Source organism: Triturus cristatus, chromosome 5_1 (genome assembly GCF_964204655.1).
Source record: "Triturus cristatus chromosome 5_1, aTriCri1.1, whole genome shotgun sequence".
Classification (NCBI taxonomy): domain Eukaryota; kingdom Metazoa; phylum Chordata; class Amphibia; order Caudata; family Salamandridae; genus Triturus; species Triturus cristatus.
This window is the reverse complement of record NC_140587.1, coordinates 647,836,938-647,856,438: the sequence shown is the minus strand read 5'-3', so window position 1 is coordinate 647,856,438 and position 19,501 is coordinate 647,836,938. Positions and strand designations below refer to the sequence as shown.

Here is a 19,501-nt window from a genome sequence, read left to right as displayed (position 1 = left end):
GCAGACCCGATCGCGAAGGTACTGGCGCCTAAAACGATCTACTCAGAAAGAGCATTAAGTGAGTGAGTGTACCTGTGTGTGGGTGAGTATCTGCATTTCTGTGAGTGAGTCTGCCTGTACCTGTGTGCTAGTGTCTGGGAGTGTGTGAGTGAGTGTACATGTCTGAATGAGTGAGTCTGTGTGTATTTGTGGAAATGTCTGTGAGTGTGCATGCGTGTGGGGAGTGTGAGGAGGCACATGGATGTGAGTGTGTGTGGATGTGAGGGTAAGAGAGAGAGCCTGTGTAAGGGAGTGGATCCTGTTCACATGCCTTCTTGTCACGAAAGCTGCCGTGTGTGTGTGTCTTGCGTTCTTGCCGCTGGAATGAGAACGCGAGTGCCCAAGACCCCTTGTATTCCGGTCTGAAAAATACAAAAGAAGAGAGTAGTAGGGATTCTCGTGAATTATTTGAAAAGCCGCGCTGACGCCTGACTGAAAACTCCTGCTCTCAGGAAGGTTGGATTTCGAGGCACATTACCCTGCATGATCCTAGTAAAGCTTTTCTTGTGTTTCCAAAAGCTATACTCCCTAAGATCACAAGGAAGGGTATATTGTTTAGTCAGCTCTCCTTTGCCAAGATGGGTAAGGACTGGGCTGAGTGGAGCTGCCTCTTTTATCAGACACTTCTCTTGAGGGGAGGGGGCTGCTTCATATTCATTGGTTTGAAATGGAAAGATCTACACCCCTTTGAGGGACTTAGCACCCAGTCGCAAATCGCAGGTTCTAGGAGCACCTTGTGTTGCACTGTGAAATTCACAAGAATCACTTTGCTTCCAGAAAAATTGTGATATCTGGTAAGAAGCCCGTTCCCAAAACAAAGTCCGAAAAATGCAAAGGGGAGCAATTCGCAGGAGTGTTGTGGTGGCAATGGGCAAAATGCACCCCCACCTCATCGCCAGAAAGTGAAATGTTAGCAATTTTGCACCAGTCATGAACTGACGTTTGCACAGACGGACTGCCGAAAATGTTCTCTTTTTAGCGTCCGGTTGGTGTGCATATTATTTTTGCACGAGTCATTAGTGCGAACGTCACTTAAAAATGCCCTGAAAGTGGTAAAAAAATTAACCAGCACCAGTGCACAATTTGCCATCACCTACTAACAAATTGCCCGGCTGGGTTCAACACTTTCTGCACAGAACTAGTGCTAAATTATCCTGCACCGGTACAAAACTGCACAAAACTAGTGCACAATTACCCTGCACCGGTACAAAACTGCACAGAACTAGTGCAAAAGTACTGAGAACTAGTGCAAAATTACCCAGCACGGTATAAAAGTGCTCATATCCCGTATAGAATCGCCCTGAACCAGTGCAATTTATTGATCAGGGCGCCCCTTTCAAAAATCACTACAGACCAGGCTTAAAATGTGCATCGCTCGAAGACGAAAACGGGTCACTGCTTTTCAAAGTTCGACTTACACAACAAAGTGCGCGCCTCGCTTGCAGCCACCCTTCAGAAATGAAAGTCCCTCCTACACACGACACCCTCTGTCCATACATTGTTCTTTCCATTAGATCAAACGAGCGTCTTTTCGCCTGGACCTCAGCAGAATGTTGCACATGCATCAGTGGTTATGGCTGGCACGAAAACAGGCTGAGGGAGTGGGAGCCCGGGAATTCCACCGGCAGGGTGAGAGATGGCCGTCCCGCCGGCTCCAGGGAGAGAGAGAGAGGGCTTCTGCGCCTCTCTCTGCGAGGTGGCGCAAACAAGGCAGCCCGAGAGCGGCTGTAAAGGCCAAACACAGTGACATGATGCAATAAGCATTGGCATAGCCAATAGGTCTCGCTTTTGGGACCTTATAAGTATTTAGTTATGCAACGTTGCATGGCTAAACACTTATAAGGTCCCAAAGGCGAGACCTATTGGCTATGCCAATGCTTGTTACATTCGAGAAGTCCATCGACTACATTTGGTGAAAATGCATTTTATTTCTTTATTTTATTTTACAATGGTGACATTCTTTTCAAAACTAAAAATCTGAATTAAACGATTAAATTCTAATTTGTTTTTAAAGTATAAAGAGATTCCTGCTCATGTCCCCTTGACACTAGTGTTTGCGTGAATCCGAGCTGTGTCAGCCGAGGGGCCCTCAAGCCGAGCTCAGAGGCCCAGGGGTCTTCGTGAATGCAGATGTGAGCGGCCAGCGTTGTCCCCGGCTCGGGAGGCGTCGGGGCCTGGGAGGAATCAAGCGCCTCTCTGAAATCAGGGCGATGTGCCTGAGTAAAAGAGCCGAGGGACTGCGAGTGCTCCCGCAGCGGTGAGGACACGACCAGCCAGCCGGACGCGTGGGTTATGGGAGAGGCGGGGGGAGGGGGGAAGAGGCGCATAACTGAAAGAGGCGAGAGGACAATGTAGAAACCGGAGGAACGCAGAAGAGCGAAGGGAAAGAAATATGAAAGAAAATAGCAAAGAGGGGAATGGAAAAATAGGAGAAAAATAGGAATGAGGAGCAGATCGAGATTGGGAAGAGGCGAAAATGGATGAGACGGGCTGAAAGGAGAAGGGGAATGAAAATAAAGGAAAAAGACAATATTAAAGGGACACAAGCAAGAGGTGGAGGAGTGAAAATGGAAAGTGGGAGCAAGAAAGAAGCAGCGCAGATAGGAAACTAGGGAATACCGGTTAAAAATGAGAGAGGTAGGAGGAGCCTAGCGCGCAACCAAGATGGCCGCGTAGGTGCGAGGCTCCCGAGGACCTCCGCGACCTCCTACATAAATCCTGACAGAATCCTGTCCCAGATGAGGGGACTGTATTTGTGAGCCCGAGCAGAGGTGACGCCCGTTTTCCGTTTTTAAATCGGACCTCGGACACCGGCGGGAGCATCGATAGAGGTTTGCGGCCTTCTCCACACCGGCCCCCCGTCCTGGAGTAGTGGGGCGATCCGGACACAAAGTGAACAACAGCGGCGGGTGAGGCTGGGTGGCTCGCGTGCCCCGCACTTTCACTTTCGCTTTTTGCGCCCTCCTTGCTGCCAGGCGAGGTTGGGTTGCGGGGCGGTGTGCGGTGCTGTGGCCTCGTTGGGCTGCCCTGCCGACCCGCCGGCAGCGATCTGTCCTGAGGATCAGCGGTTGCCCCCCCCCGGAGCCCTTGAACGGGATTGTCTGCCCCCTTTCTGAGGAGATTGGCTCGATTTGGGGGATTCCGACCATGGCCACAAAACAAGATGGCGACCGGGCCAAGGTGAAGTCGACCCGTCGTGGCACGGCCCAACAATCCAATAGCATGGACCGCTACACCCTCCAGAAGGGATCTCCAGAGGTGCTGCGTAAGTCCCCCACGGGCCCGACTGATGCTCCCGCTCTGCCCACGGACCTGACCCTCCGGGACGTCATGGGCGCCATCGCCGAGATGAAGGCCTCGGTGGACCAGCGCTTTGACACTCTGGCGCAGAAGATCGACTCGGTCCTCGTGGACGTGGGCCTCGTGAGAGCCGATCTGTCGAAAACAAATGACCGGGTCGATTCTTTGGCCCACTCTACCTCGGGCCTCACCACTGACGTGGCGGCCCTTCAACAGGAGGTGCGCAGGCTTGGCCAGGCGAGCGCCCTGATGAATCGTCGACTGGAGGATTCCGAGGGTCGGGCCCGGAGAAACAACGTCCGCATTATCGGGGTGCCGGAGGGACGAGAGGCGGAGGCAGCGGATCTGTTCGTGGAGGACCTGGTCCTCACCCACCTACAGCCTCGGGGGCTGAGCAAATTCTTTGCTGTGGAACGGGCCCATAGGGTCCCCGGGGGTAGACCTAAGATCGGCGCCCCTCCGAGGCCTCTCATCGCCCGGATCTTCAATTTTAGGGACAGAGACGCTATCCTGCAGACTTCTAGGCTCCAAGGGCCGGTCAGACTGGACAACATGGATATTAATTTCTATCCTGACTTTACCCCGGCGGTCCAAAAGCAGCGATTGAGCTTTCTGGGTGTCAAACGTCGCCTACGAGACCTGAATCTCAAATATTCTATGCTTTTTCCAGCTAAGCTGAGGGTGGAGGTGGATGGCCACACACACTTTTTTGATCGTCCCGAGGCGGCCGGGGACTGGCTGGACACTTTGCCCGGAGATCGGGGGCGGGGGGGGAGCGGTTGGTGGGGAGGGCCCGCCGGATCAGGACTAAGAGACTAATGGTAGGCCTTGCTCCGGACTGTGTTATTGTCACCATTGACTGTTAGGGTAAGTTCCCCTCCTGAGGGGGTCGTGCGGGGTCTCTTGGGGGATCTCCCTCCTCCTCTGGGGGACTAGTTAGTTTTCTTCTATGGGGCGACAGGCACACTGCACTTTGGGGGGGCTGTCTGGGCTCATGCAGGGGTGCAGGGTGGGGGGAGTTTTGTTGGGATGGGTGGGTTTGGGTGGGGTGTGGTTCGTTTCTACCGCAAGGCAAACCCTTTATTGTACTGGTGTTCTTGAGTTGCTCTCCGGGGGACAAATGATGGCTTCTGTATGTGATGGGGGGTAGGGACCTGACTTTGTTGTCCTGGAACGTCAACGGGCTGGGGGATAGGATTAAGCGGGGTGTGGTCCTGCAGTATCTGAAACGGATTTCGCCTGATGTGGTCTTTCTGCAGGAGACACACCTTATTGGTAACTCCTTTTGTGCCATTAATCGACGTGGGTATCGTTTGGTGGCCCACTCGGGCTTTACGTCAGGCTCACGGGGGGTGGGCATTATGGTCAAGACCTCGCTCCCGCTAGAAATAGACGAGGTGCGCCATGATGAGAGGGGACGCTACGCTGTTTTGGTGGGGAGAATGGAGGGCAAAGTGGTCGTCTTTGTCTCAGTGTACGTCCCACCGGGGTTGCAGTCCACCACCTTTGCGGACCTGGGGCGCCTCCTTCTTGACCTTCCGGGGGGGCTTCTGGTGGTTGGGGGGGATTTCAACGCAGTGGTTTCTGGGACTATGGATCGTTATCCCCCTAGGGACCTCCCCCGGGCACAGGCGTGGCTGTCGGGCCTTTTGGATACACTGGGATTGGTGGACTGCTGGCGTTTAAAGCATCCCACTCAGCTGCAGTACACCTTCCATTCGGGTGCCCATGGTAGCCTTTCGCGGCTTGATCATATCCTTGTCCCTGCGGCCTATGCCGGGAGGGTGGGGGAGGTGCGCCATTTGGCGAGGGGCATTTCAGATCACTCCCCGCTCCTGTTGCACTTTGGTGTCTTCCCGAGGGGGGAGGGCAGGGTAGCCCCGATCAACGCTTGGTACCTGCGCGACCCCACTATTCGCGCTGACTTGATTACATCCTTGCAACGGTATTTCGAGGAGAATGTGGGGTCAGTCCTGTCGGCTATCTCCCTTTGGGAGGCTTTCAAGACAGTGCTGAGAGGGGAGGCCCTCTCCTTTATTTCCCATGCCCGGAGGCGCGCACAGGAGGAGGTGACCCGGGTGGAGGCTGAAATTACTGAATTGGAGGGTGATTTGGGGAGTGGGGTGACTGACGCTGCGCTACACGTTCTGCACCTCAAGCAGGCGGCCTATAGGGCCCTCGTCACGGAGGCGGCCAGGGGCCTCAGCAGAGAGCAACAGGGGCGATTGTATGATGTGGGTGATAAGGCGGGCAAGTTGATTGCGTGGTTGGATAAGAAGGAGAGAGCGAGTCGTGTAGTCCCGCTGATTGAGAGGGCGGATGGCGTGCGTGTCACTGAGCCGGAAGGCATTGTTTCTTGCTTCGCGGATTATTTCCGCGAGGTATATTCCCCGGTTTCTACCTGCTCGGAGGAGGATTCCCATGCCCTGCTGCGTGACATCGCGCTCCCCTCCCTTTCTGTGGAGGACAGGGAGTTGTTGGATGCCGCCCCCACCTCGGACGAAATCGCCCTCGCCATCCGCTCGGTCGCTTCTGGCAAGGCCATGGGCCCGAACGGCATTCCTATCGAGTTATACAAGCTGCGACCGGATGTACTGGCACCCCACCTCCGCGCGATGTTTCTTGCGGCCCACTCGCGGGGCTCCCTCCCGCCGGACCAGCGTCTGGCTACCATCGTGGTTATCCACAAGGAGGGGAGGCCTCGAGACCGAGTCACATCCTATCGGCCTATCTCGCTCTTGAATGCGGAGCCTAAAATCCTCGCCAAGGTGCTCGCCACCCGGCTGGTCGGCGTGGTGGGCGACCTGGTCCACCAAGACCAGTCCGGCTTTATTCCCCATCGCAATACGGCTCTTAATCTACGACGCCTGCACGGCGTGCTAGCGCGTGTTCCGTTCGTGCGGGAGCCGGCCATCTTGGCGTCTTTGGACGCCACCATGGCGTTCGACACACTCGAGTGGCCGTACATCTGGGCGATGCTGGCGAAGTTCGGCTTCGGGCCGGGTTTCGTCAGCTGGGTCAAATTGTTGTACTCGGACCCACTTGCGCAGGTGGTGGTGAATGGTCGAGTCTCGGCCCCATTCATGCTGGGACGGGGCACGCGACAGGGTTGCCCCCTGTCGCCGCTCCTGTTCGCACTGGCCTTGGAACCTCTGGCGGAGTGGCTGCGGTGGCACCCTTCTATCCGAGGTCTCCGTTGGACCCCCGAGTATGAGGACCGCGTGTCTCTCTATGCAGACGACATCCTTTTGTATTTAGCCTCCCCGCGTAAATCACTGATTGTCCTGGTCGATGTTCTGCACTCATTTGGCCGTAATTCAGGCCTTGTCATCAACTGGGCCAAATCCTGTGTCTATGTGCTTTCCGGGGAGGCTCCTGTCCTCCCGCGGGGCTGTCCGATCCAGATTGCCTCGGAGGGATTTCGATACTTGGGTGTCTACATTACGCTTGACCCAGTGGCCCGCTACGAGCGAAATTTGCTTCCCCCCCTCCAGCGTTTGAAGGAGGATGTCGCGCGCTGGAGGCGCTTGCCACTTTCGCCGCTCGGCCGGGCGGCTTTGTTCAAGATGATGTCACTGCCGCGCTTCCTGTACGCTCTCCAGAACACCATGGACCTGGTCCCAGCGCGCTACTTCCGTGAAGTGGAGGGTCTACAGCGCCGCCTGTTCTGGGACGGGAGGCCGCGTATAGCCCTGGCAAAGTTGACGCTCCCGTGGTACGACGGAGGGATTGCCCTCCCGGATATTAAACGGTATTACTGGGCCTCCCAGTTAGCTGCAATTAATCACGGCCTCTATGGGCCCGCCCTAAACCCGGCATTTGAAATGGACAAGATGCTCCTGCCCGGTGGCGACTACAATCGAGCGCTCTACGCTAGTGTGCCCGATTCCCGCTTGACGGGACCCACGCGTGTTATGGTGCGAGTATGGCACGCGGCTAGTGCAGCTATGGGCTGGAAGGACCGTTTGACCCGGGCGTCACCGCTGTATGCGTCCGAGAGGTTGGGCTCTCTGTGGACCTCAAAGGGCTTTGCGCAGTGGGACACTATAGGCATCAGTACAGTGGGGGATCTCTGGACGAGGGGAGGATTTAAAACATTTGAGACGTTGCAGGCGGAGTTTCAGCTGCGGGGCAGTGAATACTTTCGGTACCTGCAGGTCCGTCACGCACTGGGCTCCGTCTTCCCAGACGTGGCCTCCATCCCGGAGTCCTCCCCCCTGGAGGATCGAGTGCTAGATGGCCATGTTCCGGACAGCACGATCTCCCTCATTTACAAGAAATTGATAAATGATCGCTCGGGCTTACTGACTGGCCTCCGCGAGGCCTGGGTTGCCGATGGGCTGGAGTTGGACGACGAGGACTGGATTTCCGCGGTGGCCTCTCCGAAGGAGGTGGCCATCCCGGCTCGCCTTCGTTTCGTCCAGCTTAAGATACTCCACCGGGTGTACATGACGGGGCCAAGGCTTCTGCGTATGGGCTATGCCGAGGACGGACTGTGTAAGCGTGGATGTGGTGCCTCAGCGACCTTTCTACACATTTTGTGGGAATGCCCGAGGGTGGAGCGATTCTGGCGTGGTGTGCATGAGGTCCTGCGAGCGGTTACGCATGTCGCGCTGTTGCCTGAAGCGAGGAGATGTCTGCTGAATGTGTGGGAACCGACCGATTACTCAGTTCCGCAGACGCGATGGGTGACTCTGGGCTATATGGTGGCTAAGCGGGACGTTGCACAGCTGTGGGGATCCCAGCGGTCCCCGGCGGTATCGGCCTGGAAAGAACACATGGATTGGTGCATGTTCCGAGAAAAGGTGGTGTATGTGGCGCGGGGTAAGCCTGGTGCATGGGTGAAGATATGGGGCCCCTGGAACGCCTTCCGCGGGGATATCTGCGAGCCGCCGTTGTTGCCTTCCGCCTCACCAGCTCCATCCCCTTAGTTTTCTCCCTTCCCTAGCTCCAAGCATAGTGTTCCCCCAGTCCTGGACTTGTTTCCCTTCCCCTCTAGGGGGTTTTCAGTGGATGGTTTGGGGTCCCCCATTTGAGGAGCACGTGCTGTCACTCTCGATCGTGGGTTGCCTTGCGGGTGTGTGTTTACTTATGTTGTTGTGTTGTAGAAAATGAAACCGTATTGCGGGCTCTGAGCCATATGGCCTGCGTTGTTGATACCTCCTGCCTTAGTGTCTATGCAAATCTAAGTGCCTCATTGTATGTTTCTCCTTTGTTATCGTCACTTTAGCGGCCGGCCGGAAGGTTGTAGGCCCATACTTGTATATATTTGAGATTGCAATAAACGGTTTCAAAAAAAAAAAAAAAAAAAAAAAAATGAGAGAGGTGGAAAAAGAAAGAAGAGAACAACGAGCTAAAGAGGGAAATAGGACTGGGGTTGTTTGGAGATAAATAGCACAGGTAGAATGGTCAGAAGGAGAGAAAGGAATGTAATATAGGGGAAAGAGCGAAATTTAAATAAGGACAGAAAAAGAAAAGTGGACAAAAGAAACCAGCATTGGCCGCGCGGCAGTAAAAGTAACGCTGCGCGGCCGTGAAAGCGAAAGTCATTGCGATGACGCACTAAAGCACGAGTTTTCAAAGTGCTGCTGAAGGCTGGCGGTTTGCGCGTGCACGATCGCATGAACGCAAGCGCTAGGCCAGCCAGCAGCACTTTGAAAACTCACATACAAAATGTCTCTCCGAGCCAGCGCATGCGCTGGGCTCAGCGAGACCTAAAAAGGAAGGCGAAAGCAGTGAAAATGAGGGAAAAGCAACAAGATACAAAAAAAATTGGGGAAAAAAAAGGAGAAGTCACTCAAAAGCAGGAGAGAAGGAGAAAGCAGTAAAAACGAGGAAGAAAACAAGGAGAAAGCACAAAAAAAAGAAACGGGAAGAGGACGGGAGCAAAAGCGATGTAGCAGCACAGGAAGAGCACATTTAGCTCAATCTCGCGTGGGGTTTCTAGTATGCGGTGCGTGATGGCACCTCTGCGTGTGAACGTCAGTTTCAGGTAGAATAAATACGGTGCTACAGATGGGGGGGTTAACCCTAAACCCCCTAAGCAGACCGAAGTCTAGTACAGAAAAACAGAAAATCTGTGCACACGTGTAGAGCGTCAGCAGTACAAATACTGTAAGTAAATGAACAAAGAAATCAATCGAACAAGAAATCAGTAAACAGTAATACGTTGACTAGTATTTTCCTTCTTGGTAGATTTATTTGGTGACCAAATGCCCAGCCAACACGTGTTTCGTCAGAGAGTTTACCTTACGACTTCTTCAGGGCTAATGGGCAAAGGAAGGCAGAATTGTGTGTCACTATGCCGGTTGTACTTCCGTCCCGGCTGAAACTGGGAAAATCAGTCCCAGAAGGGGCAACGGGTAAGGTAGGGTAAGTACCACAGTCCAATCACAGCACAGAGTCGGTGGTGAGCCTAGCGAGTACGCCAAAAGCTGGGAGTGTAACCTCAACCCAATTGATGTTATTAGCATTTTCTAGTTTACAACGCGGGCAGGCAGTTCGGGATCCGAAAAATTCGTTAATTTTGTGTGGGGTGAGATACGCTCTGTGGAAGTCATAAAACTGTATTAGCTGAAATCTCGCGTTTCTAGAGCATTTCCACGCCCGTTCCATCAACCCCTCCCACGGCTTCTCCTCTATAGGGATCCCAAGGTCCGCTTCCCATTTAATGCGTAGCCTCTCCAAAGGGGACCTGAGCTCCTGTGTAATTCGCCTATATAGGTAGGTTACCGCTTTGATCGTCCCTGCCACATATACCACATATTCACAGGGGAGAGAGGTCGGTGGTTCGCCATCCCCTTCTTCCAGTGCTTACGGATGGCTGCCGTCAATGCAGCATGTAAGAGAAAGTCATGACTGGGCAGTTCATACCTGTCTAAAAGGTCCTGGAAGGGTAAGAGGACGCCGTCCTCATAGAGGTCTCCAATAGTGGAGTTCCCCACTTCTTCCCAATCTCGCAATCGCTGTCAATCGCCCCCCATGTGGCAATGCCTCGCAGACCCTCAGCGGGATCTCAGGGGCATACGAGGGTCCCACCTTGGCTCTTCTGTTGGCCTGATTCCAGCATTGCTGCACCACCCACAGTTCCCTCGGGGTCTCTCGTTTGCTTAAAGGGAGCCGTAAGAGTGCCCGAGAAGGCTGGTGCAGGTCCGGGCCCATGTCCCCTTTCTCTTCCTCCAGACGTAATCCCCTGGCCATCCACTTTGTGAACCATTGAAATTGGGCTGCGTGGTAATAGGCCTCAAAATCAGGGACTGCGAATCCCCCCTCCCGCCTGGGTCGCAGCATGGTAGTGAGCGCCACTCTGCGCCTCCCAGAGCCCCATAAAAATCCCGTAGTCATGGTTTTGAGTTGGGTGAAGTATTTTTGCGGTATCCATAGATGTAGTGAGCCAAAGTAGTACAGTAGTCGTAGCAAGGTTACCATCTTTAGCAACGCCACCCTCCCCGTTACTGAAAGTGGAAGGGACCCCCAGAATTCAAAATTGCTCCTGGTGGTTCGTAACGCTCTTCCAATATTACCTTCTAGCAGGTCAGAAGGTTTGTGATAGATCCGGGCTCCTAGATAAGTCACGAAGCTGCTTTCCCACCTCACGTCTAGCACATCTGGTGGTTCACCTCTACCACCCTGAACAGGGAAAAGGCACGTCTTATTCCAGTTGACTGAGACCCGCCACATGCCCCAAGGGGGAGTGTTTGATGTTGACTGGTAGCTCGTTCCAGGTTTTGGCTGCGATGTAGGAGAAGGCTCTTCCACCCGTTCTGGTTCTGTAGATGCGAGGGGTTTCTGCCAGGGCGAGGTTGGCGGAGCGGAGGTTCCTTTTGGGTGCGTGGAAGGAGACTCTATCGTTGAGGTATGCGAGTCGGGTGTTGTGGAGGGATTTATAGGTGTGGGTGAGTAGTCTTAAGGTTACCCTCTTCTCAGTGGGAAGCCAGTAGAGGTCTCGCAGGTGTTGGGTGATGTGCTCATGTCGTGTGATACCGAGGACGAGTCTGGCCGCGGTGTTCTGGATGGTCTGGAGTTCGTGTAGCAGGGTTTTGTTGATTTCGGCGTAGAGGGCGTTTCCGTAGTCCAGTCTGCTTGTTATGAGATCCCAAGTAAAGTAGAAGGGGCTCATGCTTACCCAGTTGGCGAAATTCATCTGTGAATGTGGGATGAGTAACACCGTGTTGCACTCCACAGTGGGAGATTGCAGAGGGCCCATCCTTTTGCGGTCTGCTGAGTACCTCTTTTGGTCTCGCAGCTCACGGGGGACCTGGCTTCTTGGCTTGTGCTTCAATCAAAGGGTTCCTTAGTTGGTTTAGTTGAGGGAAGGAGGGAGAGGGGAAGTGACAGTACCCTTTAAGCCATAGGTTGCGCCGGAAGGAGTTCTTTATATTCTTCTTAAGGGTGGGGTTTTGGATGGGTTGTTTTTGGGAATGTTGAATGCTGTTGATGTAGTTTGTGGGAGTGCGCCTCATATCAGATGGAACTTTGATATGCTGCAGTGGATAGTGAAGCCCAGTGGTAGGGCCACGTGGCCTTCTACCCCTAGTCATACAGGGTACAGGGAGTAAACATGCGTATTCCACTGGGAATGGACGGGGAATAAACAGGTCAGAGAAGTGTCACAGAATACATGCGTACTTAAAACGCTATAGTATTTCGATCATGTTTCTCCAAAAAACACATTTATCGGGGGAATGTATAGCCAGTCTTTCAGACAAAATGGAGGCTTCAGGTATATGCAACCTCTTATTCTGTATTTGCACGGGAAGCCCTTTTATGGGTAGACCCTGGAGTTCCATTTAGAACACTGCAAATGTGTGCTGACACGGAAGGGAGATACGTCAGCCTGTACGTGACCCTGGACACTCCCGTTCTGTGCCTAGTGAATGTTTATGCACCCAGCATAGACTGCGCAGACTAATTTGGGGAGGACGACAGGGGCACATTCCCGCAGAGATGATCGTAGTTGGTGATTTCGAGTGCACACTTGAAGGAGACTTAGACAGATCCCCCCTACATCAGGGCTCAAAGCCCTGCATGACTTCAGCCCTCAAGCAGATGATGGCGGGATTGGTGGATATTTGGTGCACCCATGGACATACACATATTCCTGTACACACCGGCGGCCGACATGTACCGTAGATAAGACTTTTTATTAATGCAGGCAGACGCAACACTGAGGATGACAGACACAACATATCTGGCCAGGTATCTGTCCGACCACTCGCCCTTGCCCCACTCCTACCATTGTGGCAGGTGAAAGCAAAGGCCCTCACTGACCCGGTATATAAGGTGGTGATCGCGGACGCCATGACAGATTACTTTACATGTAGCTGGGGGAGTACTCCGAATAGGGCCACACAATGCAATACTTAGAGGGGTGGGGATGGCAACCACTATAGGCATCCCACAAACGTTGGAGAGAGAGACCTGATAATACAGGAAGAAAAATTGGAGAGAGACCTGACAATCCAGGGAGAAAAACTGGCAGCCTTGGAAATAGCCCTCCCACATGACCAGGAGGTACGCCTGGAGTGGGGCGAGGCCAAAAGGAAGGCTTACTCCTTATTGGATAGGCTAGAAAAGCATGTTAGGGTCTCTTAAAGGCGCTGTTTGCACATGGAGGGAGATGGAGCAGGGCACATGTTGACCAGGATGATCAAGGAAGAGAATTTCGCAGAACTCATACTGGCTATGAATGACCGCTCTGGATGGGATATACGTTCAACAGGCTATTAATGGGACATTGGCTGAGCATCTTCGGAGAGTGTATACGTTGCCCCATGATGCTCTGGGGCAAATGGTCATGGTCTACCTGGATGCGCTCCCATTGACGTGTCTGGAGGGTGAGGAACGAACAGAATACGAGAGCCGCATGACAAAGCAGGAGACACTGCTGGCCATAGACTCCTTCAAGACAGATAAGGCCCCGGGGGGAGACGGACTGCCTGCAGCATTATATAGGATGTTCCCCAAGACTATGGCCAATATACTGTTGCCGGTGTATCTGGAGGCTCTGGAGTGGGGGGAGCTCTGTGATTCCATGAAAATGTCTCTGTGTGTTGGTACCCATTTTAGGGAAGGACCCTCTAGATGTGGCTTCCCATCGCCCCTTATCCTTGTTGAATATAGATTAAAAATGTCTTGCCCGTGGATTGGCAGCGCGCCTGTTCCGCTACCTCCCAAAACTGGTCCACCCGGACCAGTCAGGGTTTATCCTGTGCAGGAACACACTGTAATCTGAGGCGGTTGGCACACGTTCTTCATGCTCCCTGCCTGGAACAGGACCATTATGCTTTAGCCCTCCTAGATATAGAGCAGGCATTTGAATCCGGAGCACATACTTCGTAGCTTCCTGCTCATCATATTTAATTTGGTCCAGAGACACCCTGCGGTCCTGGGGAATGACCTGCAAGATCCCACCAGCCATTGCCCACAATGAATGGTTGTATCTTCCCGGGAGGCAAACTGCATTAATGGATATGAGGGCTAAACTAGCTGAAGAAAACATTCACTTTTGATTCTCTATCTGAGGGATTGGCTGGAACTTGTAGATGCCTGAACCATCAGCCTTTTTGGTGTAGGAGAGTAACAGGCAAGAGACTATCACCTGTCCTATTCTTCTCATTCTCTCCTACACCACTATCCGGCTTTATGGTGTAGGAGAGAAACTGAAAAGAATATCTCCCCTGTCCTATACATCTTTCATTCCTAAGCCGGAAAGCCTTCTAGTTCAGATACCGATTCATACATGGAGGAAAATATAAGAAAGGTAACCGCCCTCATAAACCTTTCTATCACTTTCTAAAGAAGAAACATAAGTACTTTCCTTAGGCTCTCAAGAGCAACAAATGTTGTCACAATGAAATTAGAGACACTCATTTTTTGTTTAGAAAACTACAACATACGTTTACAAAAAGACTACAATACACAAATGGGCGCCATGGGATTACAGAACAGATCTACTTCCCTACCGTCCGCCCACTTGACACCATCGCAGATCGTCGCTTTTGAGAAAGCCGTATTGTCTGAAACATGACACTAGAAACTAAGCCAATATTTCAAATACAATGTGACTGTATTTGAAAGACAAGCCTTACCCAACTACGGTAACACCAGTGTAATTTTAGTTGCAGGAGGATAAACGGAGACATGCAAGGGCAGTGAACTAAAAGAATGTTAACTTTTATCCTGGGGGGTTATCCAACAAACAATACGAGGGTCGACCCATGGCCACTGATTCAAGCAGACATAGAAGTGTCTATACTTTAATTATCTGGCCAGATTGTGTCATTTGGACCTTGCTGCCTTCTTGAACTTCTATTTGTCACATGAAACCGTTTTTATGTCTCCTAGGATTGCTGCATATATGCAAAAATCCTTATATATCTGTGTGTGTTGAATCTACGACATTATTCCGCAGCCTTTTTCCCCGCAGGGAATCACAACGCGGTCGTTACAACGACCGCGTTGTGATTCCGCATACCATTACTCCGCAAGTCGGAACAACGACTTGCGGAGGGGGGTGCGCTGGATGTTGGAATAGTATAATTTACTATTCCAACTCCAGTCTGTGCGGACACTAGGGAAAGTGTTGGATTTTAAATCCAACACCTCCCCCCCTCCGCAAGTCGTTCTTCCGACTTGTGGAGTAATGGTATGCGGAACCACAACGCGGTCGTTGTAACAACCGCGTTGTGATTCCCTTAGTTGAAAAAGTTTCGGGGTAAACGTTGTTTACCGTGTGTGTTTATTTCTCTAAGGTCTGTTTGCTTTAATAAAGGGAAATGATGTAACATAAGGACCGATCAATATCATTCGTTTTCTTTCCTGCTGACCAGTTTTGTCTCTATTTCCATCCGTGACTGCATGAGCCATTGTATTTTAAACAAAATGTACTAGCTCTTTGCTTGGGCCCTGAGTTGCCCTTTTTTGTATCATATTGTTCACTCAAGAGATCAGTACACTACTACAAATTTCGTCTAGTTTCTTACAGTGAAGTCACCTTCAAAAATTACTTTCTTCGCTTTTTCACATTTATCGGAAATGTTTGTAATTGTTGTCTCTTATGCTGGTCATCTGTTTCTACTTTGTTGCAGGGATATAAATGAGTTTCAGAGAACAGGTAGTTCACAGTGTGCCTCTGAAATACTTGCATTTCTTAGTCTCACCTCAAACACCTTAATCTCATTATTACCATTTATACTGTTTTACCACAAGTTGCTTTTTCCTGGATTCTTTTCTATTGTGACACTGGACTGGAACAAGTCATGCACGTAGATATTCCAGAAGGCACAAAGACAACACAAAACCTCTAGGTACTGCCTTCAGTAGAAGCACATGTATTGAGACGCATTTACTGTTCAAGAAGGCAAGCTAGAAGACATTAATAAGCCTGTTTATTCAGGTTTTGTACAGAGTATTCAGTTGGTTGCATGTATGAAATGCTTATTTAGCAGGTATTCAGCTAGTAAGTATTACAGATGGAATCACAAACATTTAGTGTAAGGGCCAGATGTATGACCATTCCATTCTGCGAGTCACAAATTGCGATTTTCTTTTATGCGATGCGCTATTTGCGACTCGCAAAATGGATTGCACAACTGTTTGTGATTCCCAAATGGGTTGTAAGGGACCTACCTTATTAATATTCATGAGGCAGGTCGCAATTTGCAACCCATTAGGAATGGCCACCACTCACAGGGATGGTGACCTGCTGGGGTCCGCAGACCACCAGGTCTGTGACTGCTTTTTCAATAAAGCTGTTTTTTTTTTTTTTTAAACGCAGCCCGTTTTCTTTAAAGCCTGAATTCCTTAAAGGAAAATGGATGCGTTTTAAAAATAAAACGTTTCAATTACATTTTTTAAGAGCAGACAGTAGTCCATGGGACCACTGCTTGCTCTTATATATATTTGCTCCTATATATATATTTGGTCCTACGTTGGCAAAGGAAAAGGGGTCACTTGGTGACCCCCCTTCCCATTTGCGACAGGTCTACCACCAACTCTCCATTAGCAGTAAAATGCAAATGTTTTGTAACCGCATTTTGGTCACAAAACATTAATTGGCACTGCGAGTCGCTATTAGGAAGGGACTCCCTTGGCACGCCCCTTCCTAATAACGAGTTGCAAACCCGATTTTGCGAGTCGGTAATAGGTTACCTACTTGCAAAATTGGGTTTGTACATACCCCAGACCTATTTAGCGGTCTCAAACAGCCTGATTGGCCGTTTGCGACCGCTAAAAATGGTCATAAATCTGGCTCTCTATGAACTACTTAGATCCCCTAACAAGCCATGGCTAACATTTACTTCAATATAACATATGTTATCTGTATAAATGGGTTATGAAATTCTGGACACCTAGTTGCAGCACCTAGACTGTTGGATAACACAGCCCATGTCCCCCCAGGACAAACAGCTTATTAATCTCATCGGAGTTCCAACCGCAAAAGTGGGATAAAGGGATGAAAGAGCCAGTCATTTAAATCACGTCTGAGTGCTAACGATACCACACAATAATAGAAATTTGGTACTCTGACTTCCGGACGTGTCTTTGTTGTGGTTTAAAAACTACGCCTGTTTTGAGGGCTGTGCTGTCCTTATCATTTGTATAAAACCATATGTTTGATGTATAAAAGGGATATATAAGGGATTGGGAATTGATTGCATTTCTCTTCATATTTTACAGGTAGCTTCCTTAGCTGGTCCAGGTGGGCAAGTCGAAATCGAACAGAATTTTCTCAACAATGCTTTAAAGACAATCACAGCATACTTTGGCGACCTGATCCGGAGACCCTAGGACTCCTGGCTTTTGTTTTAAATTTGACTTCACATAATCACATAACGCCCCTGCTTAATATAAGCCAATACGCTCATTATCATATAGCAGTCTGCATGCATCGTAATAATGTACTGAAACGATGCATTTTCTCCCAATGTCTTCATTTGTGTGTATGTGTTTTGTATGTTTATATTGTAAATTGAACAGCAAAATTGTGCATTTGTACTTTTTTCAATAAAATGTCTTTTTGAAGCATTTACTGTATATTTTTCAATCCATATTTCAAGTTAGACATTTTTAATTTACACACCATTCTAGTATTTCAGGCACCACGTGCTATAGTGTTTTGTACTTGTTCATTTTCTAATTGTTTTTTACTACTTCAAAGCAAGAGTATTTAAATGTTGGCTTCTTTGCGGTGTGATATATGCCAGAGAGTAGTGAATTTGTGGAGTGCTTATTTGGCTGTGCCGTTAATCACCTTAATCCCTAGAAATCTGTTGGTCTGTTTGGTCATGCTCGTCTATTTTCTAGTCAGCTCGGTTTGACGTATAGCTAAATTGAAGCAAATACAAGGGGATTTTCAATGTCAAGGTCCACTACTATATTGCACTTGCAAAGCCTTCAGTGCGCACAAGAGCTAGGCTCACTGTTGAAATCAGGAGGTCAAGGGAGAGTAGATAACACCACTTTTGGGGATGGACGATAGTAGTATGCTTAAACAGTCGCACACAGATAGAGGCATTCCAAGTCTTACACATAATAAAATAAATATGACCAATCATGTTCGCCATGTTCCCACTATCCTAACATGTAGAGCAAATGGTTCTACGTCACCTCCTAAACATAGATTTTTTTTTAAAGAAAAAAGCTATTTTAGGTGTGCGTCTAAAATTGATGAAAAAACAAATCTGGTTAAATTGTGATGGGAGCTCCAGAGTCAGCCATCATGTTTAAGGTAACATTAACCCCCAACACCTTATAGAACATGTCTTTCACTTTGCCACCTGGATTATGATTAGGGCTCCCGGTTTTCCGTTTAAACAGATTTTTACATATAAATACAGACGGAAATCTATTTTTCCTTTGTCTGTATTTATATGTTAAAACGGCAAAATACTAGCAAAATATGCAGTGCTGCCGTGCTCGAATCTTTTCCCTTTGGGATGGGTGTTTTTAAGTTGCCGGTTTAGTCGTTCCCTCGGCTCTTTACAGGTCCCTCGATGCAACTTTACAGGTCAGTGTAGAAACACTGGCGGAGTTTGTGCAGTTGCACATGTGTTTTTGTGGCGTGTTTGTGTGCCGAACGTTGGGAGGGTGTCCTTACCCAGCTTATGTGCACAAGCCAGGGATGGTGCACGAGGTGTTGTGTGTAGTTGCAGCGCATAATTGTTCATCGACCAAGGGCGCATATAGATTATTTACATGCCATGAATGTTCGGTATACATGTAGGACATTAACAGCACAGAGGCGCAACTAGAGTCAAATTTCGGGGGGGGCTAAGAAAACATTTCAGGGGGGCTTATTCTTCCAGCAGTAAGCAAAGTGGGGAACAGGAGCTCTAAGAAAGGGTGAAAAAACAACAAAGCCCATTAACAAGCAAATGGTCTTTTAAAGACCTGTGAAGTACTTGGGTGCGGCTGTGTGTGTGCCCGGGAAGCTGTCTTAGACACTGAATGTGCTCTCTTCTGACTGCTCTGGACAAGCTTCGATAGACACTGAGAGTGTTGTGCCTACGTTACTGAAATTTTTCCGCCTGCCTGGCTCTAGATAGGCTCAGATGGAGACTGAGTGTTGGGCATTGGTCACTGTAGATACTGTAAATAAGCTCAGATGTGCAGTGGTGGGCATTGGGTCACTGGATGTGCTCTCTGGTGCCTTCTCTAGAAGAGTCGGGGAAGGATAAAAGTCTGTGTCGTCCGTGTCGAAATGGAAACTTTTAACCATCAGGTTTCACTCTGATCTCAGGGCACACATAAAGTTGAGCTTGACTACCATACCCATTCACACATCCAATCTTCATGAATTCTTCATTAATTCATGTATTCATTCACATGCAGGCAGCAGCTTTGTCACAAGGTGCTTCCCGCAGCAATGTCTTCTTATCTCACCAAGTAGGTGTGAAGCCTAGGTCAGATGCCAGTTTCTTCCCATGGTTACTGTGTCCGATAGTTAATAGATTAGCTGGTGTCTAACCTAAACTCACGTGGCCCGTGTCTTTTTCAGTAACCTTTTTCCTTCTCCCCTTTTTATATTAAATTTGACAAGCTTTAGTCAGAGATAGGTTTTGACAGATCAGTCATCAATATGTTACACATTCATGATACATATCTCATCTATTACCCTCTGTTATGGTGCTTATCTGAAAGACCTCGGAAGTATGAAGGC

General features: G+C 49.9%; 1 protein-coding gene across 1 annotated transcript in view; it reads left to right on the top strand.

The window, feature by feature from the left end:
• Nucleotides 1-17,367, top strand: part of TGS1 (trimethylguanosine synthase 1) — a 255,651-nt gene extending 238,284 nt beyond the window's left edge. Inside the window, exon 13 of the mRNA XM_085605608.1 lies at nt 17,020-17,367. Within this exon, the coding sequence (XP_085461734.1) occupies nt 17,020-17,130 (111 nt within the window). The 3' untranslated portion in view covers nt 17,131-17,367. The remainder of the gene's footprint in view (nt 1-17,019) is intronic.
• Nucleotides 17,368-19,501: the final 2,134 nt, after the last annotated feature.